Consider the following 19,409-nt stretch of genomic DNA (forward strand, 5'->3'; position numbering starts at 1 on the left):
CTTCATTCATCGGCATAACAACCTACGGAAAACAAATTTTGCGTTTTGTGGTTTACGTCGCATCGACCGTAATTATCGTTACAAATGTACGAGTAGGTTTCACTATCCCAGAATTTGCATAGAATGATCTGAGAAACCACCGAAAACCAAAGTCGGTATGGCTAGCCACAGAACTGAGCCCAGATTTTTCAGAATAATCGAATTTCCATTACACTTTATCAAGGCGTTTGACTGGCTAATTGGCAAAAGTAAATTATTGTCATTTAGGTGTGATTAAAATCCGTTTATAACCATCAACCATACATCTTTTTTTTATTTATAAGTTGCTATTTACAGTTTGTACACTTTTCTGTCCAAACACATCTTCTGATACATTTATTCAAGTTTTTGTAAGAAGGAGATAGCTTTCAAGCAAACCGTGATCTCACCATCTTCTTCGTTTTCCTTTTACTTTTTTTCCATCTTTTCATCTTGTTTCTTGTAGACGGTATTTCTTCCGTTTGCCTTCCATACTCAGTTCTGCCCCCATCAACGGGCATGCACAGTTCTGTGCTTCTCTTTCCATATGCCTAATTACGTCAGTGATTTTAGGATTTGGTTTAGCAAATTGTGTCACCGTTCTACAGTGTTGGTCGTTCGATGGTGCCGTTTGTTGCAACTCCTAAGGTTGAGACGGCTTCTTCATTTGCCACCCATCTAAGTAAAAAGTAGTCAAAAAATTCAGAATGCCTGTGACTGTATCTCGAGCCAGCTATCATATATTTCTTCGGGCCGTATAAACGCCGGCGCAGCACAAATTCATATTTGTAGTCGTACTTCTTCATTTTCTTTGTCTTCATGAGTATGTCCTAGATTTACGCTTTTCTCCAGACAGACTTTTTATGTGGAAATAACGTCCATGCACTTCGGCTGTCGGTAGCGTAACTGCAATCGCAGCAATCTCTGTTTATTTTAAATCCACGGTCACGTCTACAGGTTTCCATTCTAGGATATGTTCCACCAAATTTCGGAAAAGACGGATGCATGTCTCTTTTCTTTTCTTTGGCAATAATGCAAAGGCAACTTATTAAATGTCTGACTCATTATTTGTACTCCCAAATGGTGTATATTTGCGAAAACTATTTGCTACAGCACTTGAACACACCATCCATAAAAAAGGCTTGTTTACTTCTTAGAGCCTCTCTCCCTGCTCTTCCGTTAAAAACTATTATCCTTTCTCCTAATTTGCCGTCGCTTAGCTGAAAAATGCTACCATCATTCATTGCTAGTAACTCTGTCTTCAGGTCAATTTCTTCTCTTGTCAGCAGATCTCTCTCATTTTCCCATGATTTTGCCTGCTGGTAGTATAAACACATCGTCGTTTGCTGCTCTGGCACTTCATTGACAAAATCACACTCTCGGTTGTGCAGGCAACCCAACTCCTATGAATGTTGTTGTTGTTGTTGTTGTTGTTGTTGTTGTGGTCTTCAGTCCTGAGACTGGTTTGATGCAGCTCTCCATGCTACCCCATCCTGTGCAAGCTCCTTCATCTCCCAGTACCTACTGCAACCTACATCCTTCCGAATCTGCTTAGTGTATTCATCTGTTGATCTCCCTCTACGATTTTTACCCTCCACGCTGCCCTCCAATGCTAAATTTGTGATCCCTTGATGCCTCAGAACATGTCCTACTAACCGGTCCCTTCTTCTCGTCAAGTTGTGCCACAAACTCCTCTTCTCCCCAATTCTATTCAATACCTCCTCATTAGTTATGTGATCTACCCATCTAATCTATGAATATATTTTGGAAATAGAAGTCTCTTCCTCTCGTGCCCTTTTCTCTGCCTGGTTGAAAGTCTACCTTACTTGCAGTCGAGCGTCACCCGGAGTTCCACATTCATGCATGTGTGAAAAAAGCACTTTCGATTCCTCGGCAGTGGTTTATCTATCTGTCTCGAACAGCGCCACGTCACAGTCGCGTCTTCTTTCGTTCTCTTCATTATGTAGGAATAACCTTCATATTGGCAACATGGCTTACCGCGAATGGTCGTTAAAACTTCCATACTGGAAATATTGTGACATAAATACACAAGTCACATGATGTCAACTCTACTATAGCTAGAGCGGGTACCGTGGTACAGGTGGTCTATCGGAGAGCAGCTCGGCTGTCTCTGAGCAGCGGGTAGTTCTGGGTAATTACGACGGTCCGGGAGCAGATAAGCGTGACACAAAGGAGCAGATGCTGGGCACATATTTCACAGATTTCTGGTTGGGCGCAAATTTGAGTGGGCACAGTTTTCATGAATTCGTTGAAAAATACTCCGCTGGCCGCGTCGATGAAGCCCTCCGAAGTTGGTTAGGTATTGTTTCCACAAAAAGCGATTAATTTATCTAATGGAATTTGCAGTTGTCTTAAACCGTCTAGACAAAACTTTGCAACTGTCTCTGATGTTTCGTTATTCAGCGAATCAAACTTCAACACCTTTGTTGGTTTCCGTCAGTTTCAGTAAAGTCTTCAACAACTAAAGGAAACATCTTTTCAGCCTTGTGGTTCGATGTGTCGGTGCCTATGCCGTAACATGAAACTTCTTGCAATTGTTTTAAGCATTTCGACACGGAGTGTTGTGCGAGAACATTTTTAACAATAGCTGTAGCTTTGGTTCCGGCTGTAGACTGCTACTGTACAAACAGTAACATCGTATAAAGGCGTCAAGCATCATCGTTCCTGGAGTTCCCTTGATTGCACCGTAAAACTGAATGCCGCAATGAGTGTTTGTGCACTGCATTATTTTTGGCTGTTTAAGCGTTCTGAGGATGTTGGTAGAGTGTTACACACGCATTATTCGTTGACAATTAACGAGTTGTGTTCGTGTCTGTATGTTGTGTACTGCATTATTTCGACAGTTTACAAGTTGTTAGCGTGTCTGTACATTAGTGTACTGCATTATTTCGGTAATTGCTTCAGGTCTGCAGGCTGTGTATTGTGACCCTAAGCACGTCAGAGCGAGTGTTTTGTATCAGTGCAATAAAGAAACTACATGAAATCCATCCCTAAATAAATTATTCCGAAATAAATAAAGTACACTCCTTCCTCTTGTCAGCAGCCCAGCGCATGCTGAGTCCTTTTACCGCCATTTTTTCCACAGACGGCCATGGGATGAAAGCGGCCTCTGGTGGCAGTACTGTGTACTAGGCCTGTTGGACTCCAAACCTCATGGTGGACATATTGGATAGAGCAACTGCCTCAAATTGTTTAAATAAAGATTGCGTAAAGAATACTTATGTCCATCCTATCCTGCACAGGCTGAGTCCTTTTATCGCCAGTTCCAAGGAAGAGGTGGCGGTCGGATGACTTAGGTTGGTGGAGGTAGCCCAAGTGACCTATCTTCTTGCCATTTTCTTGGGTTGGTGGAGAAAGCCCAAATCACCTTTCTTCCCTTCCAAAATTTGAACCTCCTGCCATGATGTCACTGAAACATTGCCACATCTATTGCTGCAATCTTGAATAAATTTGTCAACAATGGATAGTGGGCCCATACGAACTTTGTCCCACTACATTCTGTCATAGATCGCACAAAAGTCGTCTAACACTGTACATAATCATGAAATAGTATCTCTGTTCCAAGCAACAAAAGACACATTATATCTACAAATTGTACCAGAAAACTAAGACTACTTGAAGGACAATGCTCGAATGATCTGGGAATGGTCGCAAGAGTTTTCCACCATTTTTCTGGACAAGTGTAATATGTACATTTGTGTTGAGAAGCTACAGAAAAGTGCCAAGGTACATTCCTCGTTTTCGAAACTTCGTTTGGTACCTGGAAATACTGTAAGTTCGTAAGTGGGCAGTAATGTGTTAGTAGGACTAGAGCACTGTAATTTATGCTGATGGTGCAACATATCCTGTATTTAGCAGTCGCAAAGGTGCCAGATCGTTTGAGAAAGTAAGCTACCTGTTCAGGGGCTTACGACGATATATAAGTCATGTTAAGCAGAAGCACAGTAATGAGTGTGTAATGTAAGTTGAAAAAAATAGGTCGCATCGTAAACAAATTACGACCCATTCAAAACAGAGAGAAATTGCTCAGTATCTCGTACCACCTTGCTTGTACCACATAACTGTTGTGGCCACAGCTTTCCCACAAACTTGTTGTTGTTGTTCTTCTTCTTCTTCTCTTTCTTTTACTTTTTCTTCGACTATAACATTTCATATTTTATCATTTCACTTTTTTCCATAGTTTATCATTTCACTTTTTTTTACTTTCTCTCGTAGCGAAACATTTCAAATGATCAAAGTTTAATTATTTCTTTTTCTCCGAATGTCCTCGTTTGCTTTACCCACTCCCGTGCTTTAACAGGCACAGTTTCGACAAATTCTTTCGCACTTCTAGGTTACTTTACCGCTAGCAGATTCCTCTTTTTGAGAAAACTTTTATTCGCTTCGATGCTCCTCACATACCCATCTCATAAATGTTTACTCAAGTTGAAGTGATAATCATCTTGGATCTTAGAAACTATGGCTTGTCGTTTGTAAATGTACTGCAATGACAATACTAGAACACCAATGCAAATGAATGTCACTTTTCTTTATTTATTTTGTACGTTCGGCGTGGGACCATGTAGCCACACCTCCTTGGTCATGACTTTTTTAAGCGCTTCTTTGTCTTTATTATCTCTCTCCTTCTCGTTCACCCTTTCTTGTACATCCACAATCCCTACTTTGTCTTTTCAGCTGAGCCACATTACCTTTCTCTAGACTCATATTTAAGGCTCTCTGGTCGCTGCTCTTCTGCAATGTCCATATTTCGGCCTTGTAAAGGACGAACCTGAAATCCACACTCAAAATGTTCTGGAAAAATTTCCGACTATTTTGGTATAATGGTGAGACGGTTCATTACAGAATAATAATACAGTTATGATTGCCTTTGTTTCTGTGAAAATACATTCGCAACAGTGAATAGCTTCTGGAATGCGATAACCAAACCGAAGAGCACAGGAAAGAGATATTGCAATAATCCTCAAATGTGATGTGGTTTTTGTCGCTGCGAAACCAGCTCAGCTTAGCGTTCTGCAAACCCGGAAACATGATGCATATCGGCCAACTCCTATTAACGTACGACTAAGAGTGTAGGAAAAAGAAACTCGACACACAACCGTTCAGTTCTGAATGGCAGCAAGTACCGCAAGTATATGGAGCAAGTTCGTTTTCAAACAAGTCACACAACGCATACCATCGATATCTGCACTGTTGTGCAGATATTTTCAGTGCAATAAAGCTACAAACATAAAGAGGGATAAGAAATCAAACGAAAAACAATAACTATGTAACGAGAGGGCTGAGTCCACAGGTCCCGTGCACCAAAGTGCTCAGAAAGTATTCCTAAGAATAACCTACGCAATTATGTTGGCGAGTTCGAGTTCACCTTGCATGAGGCAGCTTTCCACAAGAAACACTTCACCGAAGTTGTCCTTGGCTGCTCATCCAAGGGTTCACATTTTTTAAAGCTTTCCATTGCCGTGTTATCTTTTTCTCTTCCTCTTTGCGTCTTACAGTGTTTCTTATTCTACATCCAAAACATTTAAATCTGGATCCTACTTCATCATTTCTCTCTCAATATTTTACGTTTAAGAGGGCCCGCAGCATAGTATACGTCGGTATAAGACATTATGGATATGAATGATCCAAATAAACTGCAATAAGGTAACATACTTTTTATATATATATATTACACGACAGGCCTGTTTCAGCTTATTCCCATTATCAAGTGACCTGCGAAATAATGTTAGTAAGATTATCTGTACATAAACTGTGGCTCTTTTAGGTTTGCATTGGAGCTGGTACTTAAGTCTAGTTGGAAGTGACGACAATATAGCATTTATAGTCAAGTCTTTCTCTCATGTCTTGGTATGTATAACAGTTATTGTAGTTACTAAACGTAAAAATACGTTTTTCTCAGATATTTTGACAGTTCTTTACTATGATGCTATATGTTTACAAAATATATACAGCTTGCCAGAGATGGTGTTACCTATCGTTGTTCTTATTTCCCTTTAAATTTTATCTATTGTCTGTGTAAGTTTCGTTTACCATTTGCCTACGTCTTTTCGTGTTCTGTTACGTCAATAAAGTTTTCTAGGCAGTATTTATGATTAAAATCGGTGTGTTCATTTATAATTTCGTGTGGATATTTCCTTGTATGAACGTAAAGTTCCAGTTCTTCCTTTCGGTATTTTGTGTAATATTTGTAACGCAGTTTGGATTTTCTCTGCTTTGCAGTGTTGAGTTTTCAGATGTAGATGGAAGCTTGATGGAGTACTATCACTGTTCCTGGTGCGTTCTTTAAATCTGGTGTTAAAATTTCGTCCGGTTTGCCCAATACAGAAATTATTGCAATCGTCACAGTTAATTTGGTATATTACCAACTGTGACGATTGCAACAATTTCTCTATTGGTGAAACCGGATGAAACACTGTTTATCTTTTAAAATGGCGTCCGTTGAGTTCTCGTCCACTTTATTGGGCGACTACTTGGCAGCTGGAATCTCAGGATCAGGAGCTTTGTGAGTGCAATAGCGATCCTCGGTGTAGTGAGTGTTACCGTGCTGGCCCGCAGCGGTGCACTGACCTCGTCGCAGCAGTGCATGCTAGGGGTCCGGTCGCCGTCATCGAGTCTCACAAAAAGTAGGGTCTTTCTGTCTACGGGGATTACAGCGCAGATATTTCAATGTTCGTGCTCAGTGCTGTTCCAACTCTATCACCAGTTCTGCTAAGATTCTTGTTATTGCATAAATTTACCAAATTTTAATACCATATACATCTGGCGTACCAGTTTTTCCTTAAAAATTATTAAAATCTTTGGGAAAACCAACCATGACAAAATAGTTCCACCTGCTATGCGTCATGTATGGGAGAAGCGAAATTCCCTCAGACTTCAAAACAAGAAGAACGAAATTTTCCCAGTACGACGTCAGAACGAAAATATTAACAGGTGTATGTATTACCAAGCTATCAGTTTAATGACTCATCGTTGTAAAATACTAAATATACATTATATACGGAAAGATGAAACGACTAACAGCAGCCAACTATTGGGAGAGTTCACTTACGGTTTAGGAGAAACGAAGGAACACGTGAACCAATACTGACATTATGATTTATATTAGAGTAAGGAAGGCAAACCCACATTTATATCATTTATGGGTTGAGCTAACTATTTTAACAACGTAAACAGGGATACACTTTTTGGAATTCGAAAGTTATAAGAGATAAAATTCACGGAATAAAAGGTTAGTTACAACTTTTATCAAGACCTGGATACAATAAATTGTAACAGCCGAAGGACATGAAAGGTAGGCTTTAGTTGAAGAGGAAGTGAGACAATGATGTTCAGTCTGTTGAAGAGGGGGTGAAACAATGATGTTCAATCTCTACTTAGAGGTGATTATAAAGGGAAATAAGAGAAAATATCGAAAAGGAATGTAAACCAGGGGACAATAAATAAATGACGCTGTAATCCCGTAAGAGGTGGAAATAGAAATTCGAACGGCACAGGCGGTCTCTTGAATAGAAGTAAAATTAAGTAAAAAGTGCTGGGGAATTAGAGCAGAAATTAACGCTCGGAAAGTAGTAGTGAAGGAGTTTTGCCATTTGAACGGCAAAATAACCGACGACGACGCAAGTGAAGATGGCATATAATGCCAACTACAATAGCAAGGCAGGCTTTTCTGAAAAACTGGAGAACAGTTGAAATGGAACACCAAGTTGGGCGTTAGGAATCTTTTGAGGAGCGTTTTATTTGAAGTTTAGCCACCGCTACACAAGTGCCATCACCCGATTTCCCAGGAACATCGCTCAGTGGGGGAGGAGTCAAAACAAGGGAACACGTGCCTCAGCGTCTCCGGAAATACTCGACCGTATCTTAAAAAACGACAGTCAATGATTCGAGCTGTTTTCAAAGTACTCTGCGTGCCTTTTATCGCACGAAATCCTCAAAAGAAATGGTGGCTCATTGGTTAGCATCGCCATTTCTTAATTTTGCGCGCCGTGTTCGGAGCCCTATTATAGTTTTTATTTATTTTATTTTATTTTTATTGGTTTCATGTCCATAGAGGTTTACTACACGGATGTTTCTTATCAAGTTAGCGGATAAAAGTCCGTTGTATCAATTGTAGAATTACAACTGAATTTCACAATAAGTGTCATGTGCGTGAATGGTACTTCGAAGTTTTACAGTCTTTTCAAATTGTCATTTTCTGATAGTTCATAATGGCATCAATTCTTATAACATTCATATGTTCATTCTTCAGGAAGATTGGTGCATCCCCGTGCATGTTACTGATCGTAGAAACATTTGAAACACAGCTACTGCGAACACCACAGCACCGCGGGAATCAGGTCTGCCACCATGACATTTCTTCATATGAATCTAACCCCGGAACAAAATGCCGTTAAGAACGTTGAATATTTCCGCGGTGGCAATAATTTCGTGCAAACCATGCAGCCGCGCGGGTTTAGCCGAACGGTCTGGGCGCTGCAGTCGTGGACTGTGCGGCTGGTCCCGGCGGAGGTTCGAGTCCTCCCTCGGGCATGGGTGTGTGTGTCTGTCCTTAGGATAATTTAGGTTTAGTAGTGTGTAAGCTTAGGGACTGATGACCTTAGCAGTTAAGTCCCACAAGATTTCACACACATTTGAACATTTTTTTGAACAAACCATGCATAACGGATCATTTTTCCGAAAGCTGGCGCTTGCAATTGATTATTAATCAAATACGCTACAGAAATTTTACCGAAAACATTTTTTTAAAAATTCTCTAATGTTTTAATATAGTTTACAATTAGAAGACGAATAAAGACAACGTTATATACACTCGAAAAAAATCCGTGTATTAATCTTCGACGGAATATGACGCATAAATGAAGTACAAAAATAAAAGTAATAATCGAGTTTAGAACAGGGGCGCAGAATTAACCACTGTGCCACTATTTCGTTTGAGGATATTGCGCGGTAAATGGCTTATAAAGTACCTGGAAAATACCTCGAAACAGTCAAGTATTTACGAATAAGCCGAGATTTGTGTTCGCTTATTTTGACCCCCCTTCCACTGAGCTAAGTTTCTGGGAAATCTGGTTATGGCACCTGCTGTATTCTCCTCGTGAGCGATGGAAGGCGGCGGGGCTTCGCTAACTCCCAGAGACAGCCGCACCAGCCGGCGCTGTCAAACAGCGCACACCCGCGCCATCGGCTCGGAAATCGTCCCTCCTGTTTGCGTACCTCTGTTCTCTCATTTACTTTGCGGATACATTCCGAGTAGAATTTATATTTTTACAGATCTCAGAACTAAATAATGAAGATAAAATTCTTACATAAGTACCTAATGGCGGCGATCCAAGTATCAGTTTCTGAACGACGCAGTACAGCATCAGTTTCTCAATAACGCAATACAGCGCATGGATAAAAAATATCAGGATTAAGAGCGCAAGATTATTTAATTTAACAACTTTTACGTAATCCTTTAACAGGTACTCCCCCCCTCCACAATCCTTACTCCGTTCCACTCGATTTTTCCACTGCTCAAGGCAGTTTTTGAACTTATCTTCCGGAAACATTTTCAAGGTCTCCGTCGCTTTTTCTTTCACGACTTCTTGCGTCTCGAATCTCGTTCTTTTCAATGCATATACTATTGTCGGCAACAGAAAAAGGTCGCAAGGAGGAGCAACATCTGGTGCGTAAGGTGGAAGTTCCGACACAGCAGAATGACTTGACAACCAGTGCAGCATGCTGCACGGCGTTGTCCTGATGCAGAATCCATGTCTTGTTTTTTCATAATTTTCTTCTTTATCGTTCCCAGAGCGTAGACAGGACCTCCAAGATAAACCTCCAAGATTTACAGTTTGATTTCCAGGCATCCAGTTCACGTACACAGTCTTACGGATCTCCAAAAATTCAATGATCATTGAATTTTTATTTTGACATTAGAACCTTCTTCAGTTTTCGTGACTTGGAGCTCTTCCAATGCACTGATTGACGAATCATAAGTGAAAAACCACGATTCATCATATATTATTTTTTCAAGAAATTTAGAATCCTTTTCGATAGTTTTCAACGTGCCTGTGACATTATTCATTCAACAGTCTTTTTGTTCTATTGTCAGGTTCTTGGGCACCATTTTTGAACAAACTTTTCTCATGTGAAAATGTTCATGTAAAATCTACCGAAATGTTTCTCTATCGATTCTTACATCAGGAATCGCACGAATATTGAACGGACACTCTTTTCGGATTAAATCTCTAATTTTTCAATGTTTTCGTCTGTTGTTGACATTGAGGGTCACCCCGGAGGTGTGCATCTTCAGTCTCTTCTCGTCCGTCTGTAGACCGCGCAAAAACTTGCATGCGCAGTCCTCATCGTACACTTGTTTGAATAAAGAATGGGCCGCTGTGGTGGACTTCCCGAGTTTCACTACAAATTTTACATTAATCCGTTATTCTTTCAGAACTGTAAGCATTTTCTCGACGGCCTGGGGACACGCGGTCTGACACAAACAAAAGTCGCGCCTCGACTGAGGTTTCGGCAGGTGAACGTGTTGTGGGGAATGCAGACGAGGGATGTCGCCTATCTCGGCAGTGTAGGGTCGGAACTGAGGGCCGCGCTGTTTGTCTATTAAAAATCAGAGTTTATTTTTAGCCAAAACTCATACGGAAATAACGCCGTAACGTATGATTCCCGCCCACGTCATGATGCTAGGGGCACAGGAGCCACGTTCTGATATTCAGTAGCAGGCACCTTGTCCATCCTGGAGCTTATGGGTTGGTCGTTCCGTAATCCGCCTAAGCAGCGCTTTCCAGTGGAATACTATCAGGAGCGATAGGCCACTGAGAATACCTGTATCATGCTCTCCAGACTGATTGGCTGAATGCTCTGAACGGTAAAACAGTTTTGGGAACTGCTGGCAGCTCGCGAGATGGAGCAGTTGGCCAGCGGCTATCCAGAGTGTAAGCGCCAAGTTGCGGCGTTGAAAACTTTTTTTGAAGTCGGTAGTCAGTGACCCTTACAGTGATCAACGGATTCACCAATACGCAAAGTCTAGGACTGGCACGTGTTCAGCGGGGTGCGGATGTGTCAGGCGAGTGGTCTGGTTTAGTGAGCGACTAGGAGCTGTATGGGTTCAACGTGAGTAGTCATTAACCTAGCAAAATCGGGAGCGCCTTCGTTACCGGGCAGTCCAATGCACTTACACGCATATCCTAATTTTTTTGCTGGAAAGCGTGTTAACCGCTTGCACAAGAAACTCTGATAAACATTGGGTACTGTCAGCGCATTATTTGATGTCAAGCCATGTCGTTCCCGCGAGAACGTTTCAGTTTTTGTAACCAAAGCAGCTGGAAATCATACAGCAAACTGTAATGAATCTACACTGTCCTTATACTGAGGATGTATCGTTGGACGAAAAGGATGTATTTCATTGATTATACGGACCAGTTTCTTATTGTTCTTTGGGACCGGCAGAGTTCCGTCGAAAAGTACTTTGAACCTTTTCGTTTCTCTCACATGAAGGATGTTCCAGTCACACAGCGTGATTATTCTGATAGGATGTGTCGTCGTTTAATATGCTGTTTCGGAATGCGAGGGTAAGTAAACCTTAGTTGTATTTGTATTGTGGTACCAACGTTAGCAAGTCAACAACAGAAAAAGTTGTAGGATGAAAACATCATGAGTTTACGCCCTTTTCTTCCGAATTCACCTTCGGTAGGTATAAGACTAACATTAGCAAATTTAAATTGTTTAAAGAGTTTGACAGGTTCGGTAGCATTCATGTGTGTACATACTGAAATGCATTTCTGAGGGGCACCCTGCAAGCGATATTATTAAATTTTAATGCCAAAGACTAACAAAAATTTGTTTTATAACGAGATTTTGAATTCTGATGTAATGCAGTGTGTTATTATTGAGGGCTGGAATCAACACAAGTAGCAGCCGTTCAATTTTATGAGGCAACGTATTTTTACAAGTTTGTTGATAGATGTTTAATTAGTAAATCTCTTCACTGCATCCTTTGCGCTCAGTGCACTAAAACTTTTGTTTTCAAAATTTCCCTCTCGTTGATTTCATTTTGCACTTCTCTTCTAAGCAATTTACGAGGTGTAAGTACAATGGCCTCCAGACTCAAAGCTACAGTTTTACAGTGGTGGCGAAAAAGTATACTTATAGCATCATTAAGTTCTTTTAAGCACCATTATACTATCCTACACTACGACAGGACTACTACTCACTTTACCTTCTTTGTTTGTAAACCTACTTTCTCCTTAACACAGCCTCACGCTTCATGCGAACATATTCTTTCCAAGCTGTTAAATCATACAGCAAAGGAATGATCCGCGCTCTCCAGACATGAAACAAGAACTCTACTGTGCTTCACGATCAATTTATTCGAAATCAGCGCAGGTGAAAAACTTCAAAATGTACGGTTCCTGTTTCTTTTTGACTCTTAAAGCCTAGAGCGTGAGTCCCGATGTGAAATTAAACTTGAAGAATTTAACACTAAAATAAAATCCATAACTGAAAACACGTGACGACTTGCTTATTATCTGAATGACGCCTTATAATAGCCAGTGGATGAGAGGGAAAGAAGTAAGACTCACAAGCGTAATAACCGTAACATTTTGAAAAGCAGTATTGTTTCAGCAGGCAGCTGTCAAGTGAATAACAGAAAGTTTGTGCGCTCACCTGGTCTGCGGGATGCCGTACTTGATGCCAACTCCGACCCTGGGCAGCGCCTTGATCACCTTTTTGACCGTCGCCTGATCCGGGAATGCGAACATGATGGACGCTGCAACAGAGAAAATCAGGCACATGTCAGGCAGATGGGATTCATGGAGAACACTTGCTCATTAAATGGCCGTAGAGCCGTCTTAGCTGCTGCTAAAATCTTCCCCATAGAACAGAGTTCGCTAATAGAAGAACTGGAACTGCTTGCAGTATTTATTTATTAATTCACATTAGATTTACGTATACATTACGGAATGTGTTCAAGCACACGGCCGACTACTTTGAGGGTCAAAAGATCTTACGTTCAGTATCTTCTCCTTTTGTTAATGAACATATTTCTTTCAATCAGTCGTTTATGAATTATGAGCCCGACATACCCGAAAAGTTCTGAAATGAATAACAATGGACCAGAACAAAAATTTCCCCTGCTTTGACACAACAGTTTTATGACAGCTAACGAATTGGAAGCTCTCTACTTTCCTCTCTCCTGTGCGTCCTCCCTAATCTGCTGCCAACTCCGTCCGGTTTTAACGACATCAAGTATTCCAAGTCGTCGTCTTCATCTCCCTCCCTCTTTCCTGAAATCATTTCTTCGATGACTCTTATGAAGGCAATTTGTTCTTAATATATGTTGCAGTCGAAATGTTTGCCTACTTCTTATCATCCCCTATCCCAGAAGCAGTTCCTTATTCGTCATTCCGTCAGTTCATTTCACTTCTCGCATTTTCTTCACAAGGGAATTCCAAAATTATCCAAGTACTTACCATACTTATTTTTGACTGTCCAAAATTAGCTGTCATAAAACAACAATCCACACAAAACTCTCAGCGAATGTGTTTCTTAGCTTTATTTATCATCCCTCCTTTTGACTGTCCAAGATTAGCTGTCGTAAGATCACAATTTACAAAAATCACTTGGCGTAAGTCTTTCTTAGTTTTATCGGAATCCTTCTTGGTGTCAACAAACCTCTCACCTTTTCAAATACACATTTACCCATAGATACAGTAAAGCGCTTTTAACTACATATGCCCTCTTGATTTCCTCACTACAGATTCGATTTTCTGTCACCAATCTTCCCAAATACCTAACAGACTTCATGTGTACCCAGGTCTTTCCACCCTCTCCATCATAAACTGTAGTCCTTCCTCTGATTCAGTGAACACTGCTTGATCATCTGCAAACTTAATTCGCTCCATCTTTTCTGCTCCCAGCGTTACACCTGTATCTTCTTCTATTACTCTGATCAAAATATTGAACACACTTGCTGACATATAAAACACTTGTCTAACACCTCTTCCAACAGCCACATCGTCAATCCTTATCATCGCTCTTTGTCTTCTGTACAGCTGCTTTGCAACTCTTCTGTACTTCCAGTCTACACTTCATCTTTCAAGCTGTTCGTAAGGATACTACAGCTAACTCGGTCAAACTTCTATTCCCAAACAAAAAAACAGAAGTATATTTCCCTGTTAACATTTCGCATCTCTTGTCCTATTACCCTCAAACACCAACAGCAGCTTTAGCTTTCTTTTCCTTTCCTGAATCCAAACTGCCCATCTGCCCATCCCTCTGCTGTGCTCAATTTTTCTTTCTAATCTCCTATGTAAGTCACAGTTTACGAAAGGCAAATTCCAATAGAATTACGAAAGTTGTACAAGCTGTACATCCTGAACCTTCTTACATATATGATGCTTCGCAGCAACGACTGTTGAACACTGTAGACCACGGTAAGAATCTATTTTCCTTTCGTGAAACGCATCACTGACTCAAATATTCATCTCAGCTCTGATATATCATCATTTATATTCCCCGAAATAAAAATCCAGGGAGCACTACATCAGATGAACTCAAAGGATCCTAGGGCTTGTCGTAACTGTTGCACACCAGGGTCCTTGAGTCAATTACCACGTTTCACGGAATCCAGACATGGTCAACTGAATAAAATTGTTTGCTTTAGCCTATAACAGCATTTTTTTTATTCTGCCTACTGGCTACCAGTTTCGGTACCAAGTACCATCATCAGGCCACTCCCTGGGGCGCCCTCGTCATGCTCCTTGGGAAGTAAGCAGGAAGGCTGCGCGCCAGGAGATGGTCTGATGATGGTACTTGGTATCGAAACCTGTAGCCAGTAGTCAGAATAAAAAATTGCGACTGTAAGCTAAAGCAAATATTTTTTCTGGTAGCTGTTCCAGACAACACTATGTCGGGAAAATGTAATGCTCAACTAAATTGGCCGGTCGCTGCAGGCAAGCCATCAAGTATGAACGAAGCTGAGCGTAGATGGCTTAAAAACGTTTATTCAAACACGCCACTGGAATGTAACTGGGGTACAACTGTTAATTATTCTTAGAATCTTACAAATTTCTTATGCGTATAACTCATAACGACACCAGAAGAAGCCGTTCATTAACAAAAAATGATATCCCCTGTGTCTGATTTGTTGATGAATACAGTCTGCTGGTGATATAATGACACAAACTGAAAAATCAGTCCAGTTTTGCAGTTTTTCCAACAGTTCATTAACTGGGATTTTTTTCCCTTCAAGCAGAATATTGGCAAGGGGTCGTTACAGTTTTCTCATTTCTCCGATTTTCACTTACATTCACAACACACAAACATTATCAAGTGGCAGTACCATCCACACCTGGCTGAAAATGACTTACAAGTTCCTGGAGCCCTCTATCTGTAATGCTGGAATTCAATATGGTGTAGGCCCAACATCAGCCTTGATGACAACTTCCACAGGCATACGTTCAATCAGGTGCTGGAAGGTTTCTTGGAGAATGGCTTCACAGAGTGCGGCACTGAGGAGAGGTATCGATGCCGGTCGGTGAGGCCTGGCACGAAGTCGGCGTTCCAAAACATACCAAAGGTGTTCTATAGGATTTAGGTCAGGACTCTGTGCAGGCCAGTCCATTTCAGGGATGTTATTGTTGTGTAAGCACTCCGTCAAAAGCCGTACATTATGAACAGGTGCTCGATCGTGGTGAAATATGCAGTCGCCATCCCCGAATTGCTCTTCAACAGTGGGAAGCAAACAGGTGCTTAAAACATCAATGTAGGCCTGTGCTGTGATTGTTTCACGCAAAATATGAAGGGGTGCAAGCCCCCTCCATGAGAAATACGCCGGCCGATGTGGCAGTGCGGTTCTAGGCGCTGCAGCCTGGAACCGCGCGACGGCTACGGTCGCAGGTTCGAATCCTGCCTCGGGCATGGATGTGTGTGATGTCCGTAGGTTAGTTAGGTTTAACTAGTTCTAAGTTCTAGGGGACTAATGACCTCAGAAGTTGAGTCCCATAGTGCCCAGGGCCATTTGAACCATTTTTTTGAGAAACCGGACCACAGCGTAAAACCACCGCCTACGATTTTTACTGTTGGTACTACACACGCTAGCAGATGACGTTCACCAGGCATTCGCCATATCCACACCCTGCCATTGGATCGACATATTGTGTACCGTGATCTGTCACTCCACACAACGGTTTTCCACTGTTCAATCATCCAATGTTTACGCTCCTTACAAAAATGAAAAAAATGGTTCAAATGGCTCTGAGCACTATGAGACTTAACAGCGGAGGTCATCAGTCCCCTAGAACTTAGAACTACTTAAACCTAACTAACCTAAGGACATCACACAAATCCATGCCCGAGGCAGGATTCGAACCTGCGACCGTAGTAGTCGCGCGGTTCCCGACTGAAGCATCTAGAAACGCTCGGCCATACTTCTTACACCAAGAGAGGCGTCGTTTGGCATTTACGGCGTGATGTGTGGATGTGTGGCTTATGAGCAGCCGCTCGACCATGAAATCCAAGTTTTCTCAACTCCCGCCTAACGGCCATAATACTTGCAGTGGATTCTAATGCAGTTTGAAATTCCTGTGTGATGGTCTGGTTAGATTTCTGCCTGTTATACATTACGATCCTCTTCAACTGTCGGCGGTCTCTGTCAGTCAACAGACGAGGTCGGCCTGTACGCTTTTGTGCTGTACGTGTTTCCACTTCACTATCACATCGGAAACAGTGAACCTACGGGTGTGTAGGAGTGTGGAAATCTCGCGAACAAACGTATGACACAAGTGACACCCAATCACCTGACCACATTCGAAGTCCCTGATTTCCGCGGAGCGCCCTATTCTGCTGTCTCGCTATGTCTAATGATTGCTGAGGTCTCTAATATGGAGTACCTGGCTGTAGGTGGCAGCACAATGAACCTAATATGAAAAACGTATGCTTTTGTGGATGTCCGGATACATTTGATCACATAGTGTACTAATCCTAGAACGAACTACGGAATGAAAACTGCATTACACTTTACTATCAGCAGTTTTCTGACGCAGCCGGCCGTCTGTTCTACTGAGAAATTCTCGCATAATGTTACAAGTACGATGTTAACGAATCCATAATGGTTTCAAGTGGTACACAGACAGTGAAATACATACATATCATCAATAAATGTCTGACGACATTCACAACATGGTCTTTTAATTTTCGATACGTATTTCGGAGCGAAAATTCCAACGTCAGGGTTTCTGCCAAGACTTCGTAAAGCAGTTGCACTTGCGTGATCTTGTGTTGTTGTATAAACGTAAAAATATATGTGCCCTACGAAAGACAAACTACAACGGTAAGAAAGCCTACGTATTGTGAGGATCTGCTTAACTAGGTCCCTGTAGCGAAATTCCTCTGTTAGCTGTTTGTTCTCTTGCGCATATTCAGTCAACAAACTAAAGAACCAAAACACTGAAAACAATCTGTGTCACCAAAGAAATACAATAAAGGTAATTCTTCTCTATAGACACGCTACAGTTGAGAAACAAATTTGCTCTCAATGACTATATTTTTCTTACTACTGCGAGAAATTACACAAATCATAATGAAGGGTGTTTTTATATGAAGAGTTGAATTTTTAATGAACAAAAGTAGCTAACATAAAATAAGAGTTTACAATGGGTGAGATTACTAAGCGAAAGTTTCTTTAGAGTACTGAGAAATGCAATCTAATCGCTGCTTGTGTTGCCTTTTCGTACGTATGTTCACTGTTTGTTTTCAACCAGCTTCCAATATCATTTTGAGATGTTACCAATACAGCCTCTATTCCAAACACAAGTGCAACTTGTAAATCGAATTACCTTCCTTTTTTAAAACTGAAACTGATGATTCACTTTAACACCGGAATACGGCTTAACGTATCTATTACACCACAAAGATTTTTACAATAAGTTGTAAATTTTTGACATTTTTATAATGAAAGCACTGATATCAAAACCATTATGATCCTGAGTATATAAGGTAAATAAACCCAATGTGCACGCCCGGCTAGCCGTGCAGTCTATAGGACTGATTCTCGAGCGGGAAGGCGTGCAGGTCCCCGGCAAGAATCCGCCCGGCGGATTAGTGTCGAGGTCTGGTGTGCCGGCCACGCTGTGGATGGTTTTTAAGGTGGTTTTCCATCCGCCTCGGCGAACGCGGGCTGGTGGTTCCCCTTATTCCGCCTCTGTTACCCTGTGTCGGCGATTGCTGTGCAAACACTGTCTCCTCGTACGCGTAAACCGCACAATGAGCCTGGGTTCGGTGTGGGGGCGGCGGTGTGGTAAGTGGACTGCTGTAGCCTGTTGTGCGGTTGAGTACCACTGAGGGCTACGGCGGGGACGAAGCCTCTCCGTCGTTTCTAGGTCCCCAGTTCGATACAATAGATTATAATACAATCCCAATTTTCTTCTTACTTTCACGGTGAGTTAACAGACAAACATCCGCTCCAAATTTTAAAAACACAGCACTGAATGCAAGAACACTGAGTTTCGATGACACACCAATTCGCACGGAGACGCTAAGCTCGTATCCCTTAAGATTACAACGATGAAACACAAAAATTGGGCCGAGGCTAAAGATTCGGACATACCGTTGCTAATCGCTTGTGAATTGTAATTCAGGCAAGTGTCTGTTTACAGCTGAGGACAAAGCAGCCAAGAGAGCATGTGTTTGCACTAATCTTACGCAAAGATGTAAAAATTAGCTTCGTGGAAGGGCGTTCCGCAATGCTAAAGCGCGCCATAAGGGATACCGAAAAAATAACAAATCTCGCTGGATTTCCTGATCAGTAACTTTGTGATAGTACGAATGTAAATGCAGTATCAGCCATTATCAGCAAACCAATTAGCAAAACAATCTAACCTCGTATTTTTTAAAGTGCCGGTTATAGCTGCACAAAATTCGCTTCCAGCATAATTTCAGTTCAACACTAATGGATTGCGATTAAGACTTCTTGCAACCAGATACAGAACTGAGTCAGATAGACTATTATGCTCTCTTGCAAAATGCTTTGCATATAACTGCAACATACTTCTTCGACAAGGTAGGCATAAAGTGCACTGAAATTCAGAGATCTGAAAACGGAACGAGAAGTGGTATAGAAATTAGAAGCAGAGGTCTGACTAAGAATCTTACAACTACAAGCCCAGCATTATAACCTGTTGTCGTGTGACTTTTTTATTTTATTTTAAAGGAACTGAGACTTTAATATTACCTACGTTGTGGGCTTATACAAAGAAACATTGGAAGACTTCACATGTATCACATGTCATATTTTTCAGTCAGATACTACAAAGAAAGAAATCATACAGCTTGTCGGTTGGGAAATGCAATGTAAATTACACAAAAGGTAT

At 41.4% G+C, this 19,409-nt stretch overlaps 1 protein-coding gene across 6 annotated transcripts in view; it reads right to left on the minus strand.

The window, feature by feature from the left end:
- Positions 1-19,409, minus strand: part of LOC126281932 (neurobeachin) — a 2,071,601-nt gene that overhangs the window by 139,641 nt on the left and 1,912,551 nt on the right. For all 6 annotated transcript variants that reach the window (XM_049981271.1, XM_049981272.1, XM_049981275.1 and 3 more), the window contains one exon: positions 12,706-12,808. In XM_049981271.1, the coding sequence (XP_049837228.1) occupies positions 12,706-12,808 (103 nt within the window). The remainder of the gene's footprint in view (positions 1-12,705; positions 12,809-19,409) is intronic.

The sequence above is a fragment of the Schistocerca gregaria genome, chromosome 7, assembly GCF_023897955.1.
Source record: "Schistocerca gregaria isolate iqSchGreg1 chromosome 7, iqSchGreg1.2, whole genome shotgun sequence".
In the NCBI taxonomy this organism is placed as follows: Eukaryota; Metazoa; Arthropoda; class Insecta; order Orthoptera; family Acrididae; genus Schistocerca; species Schistocerca gregaria.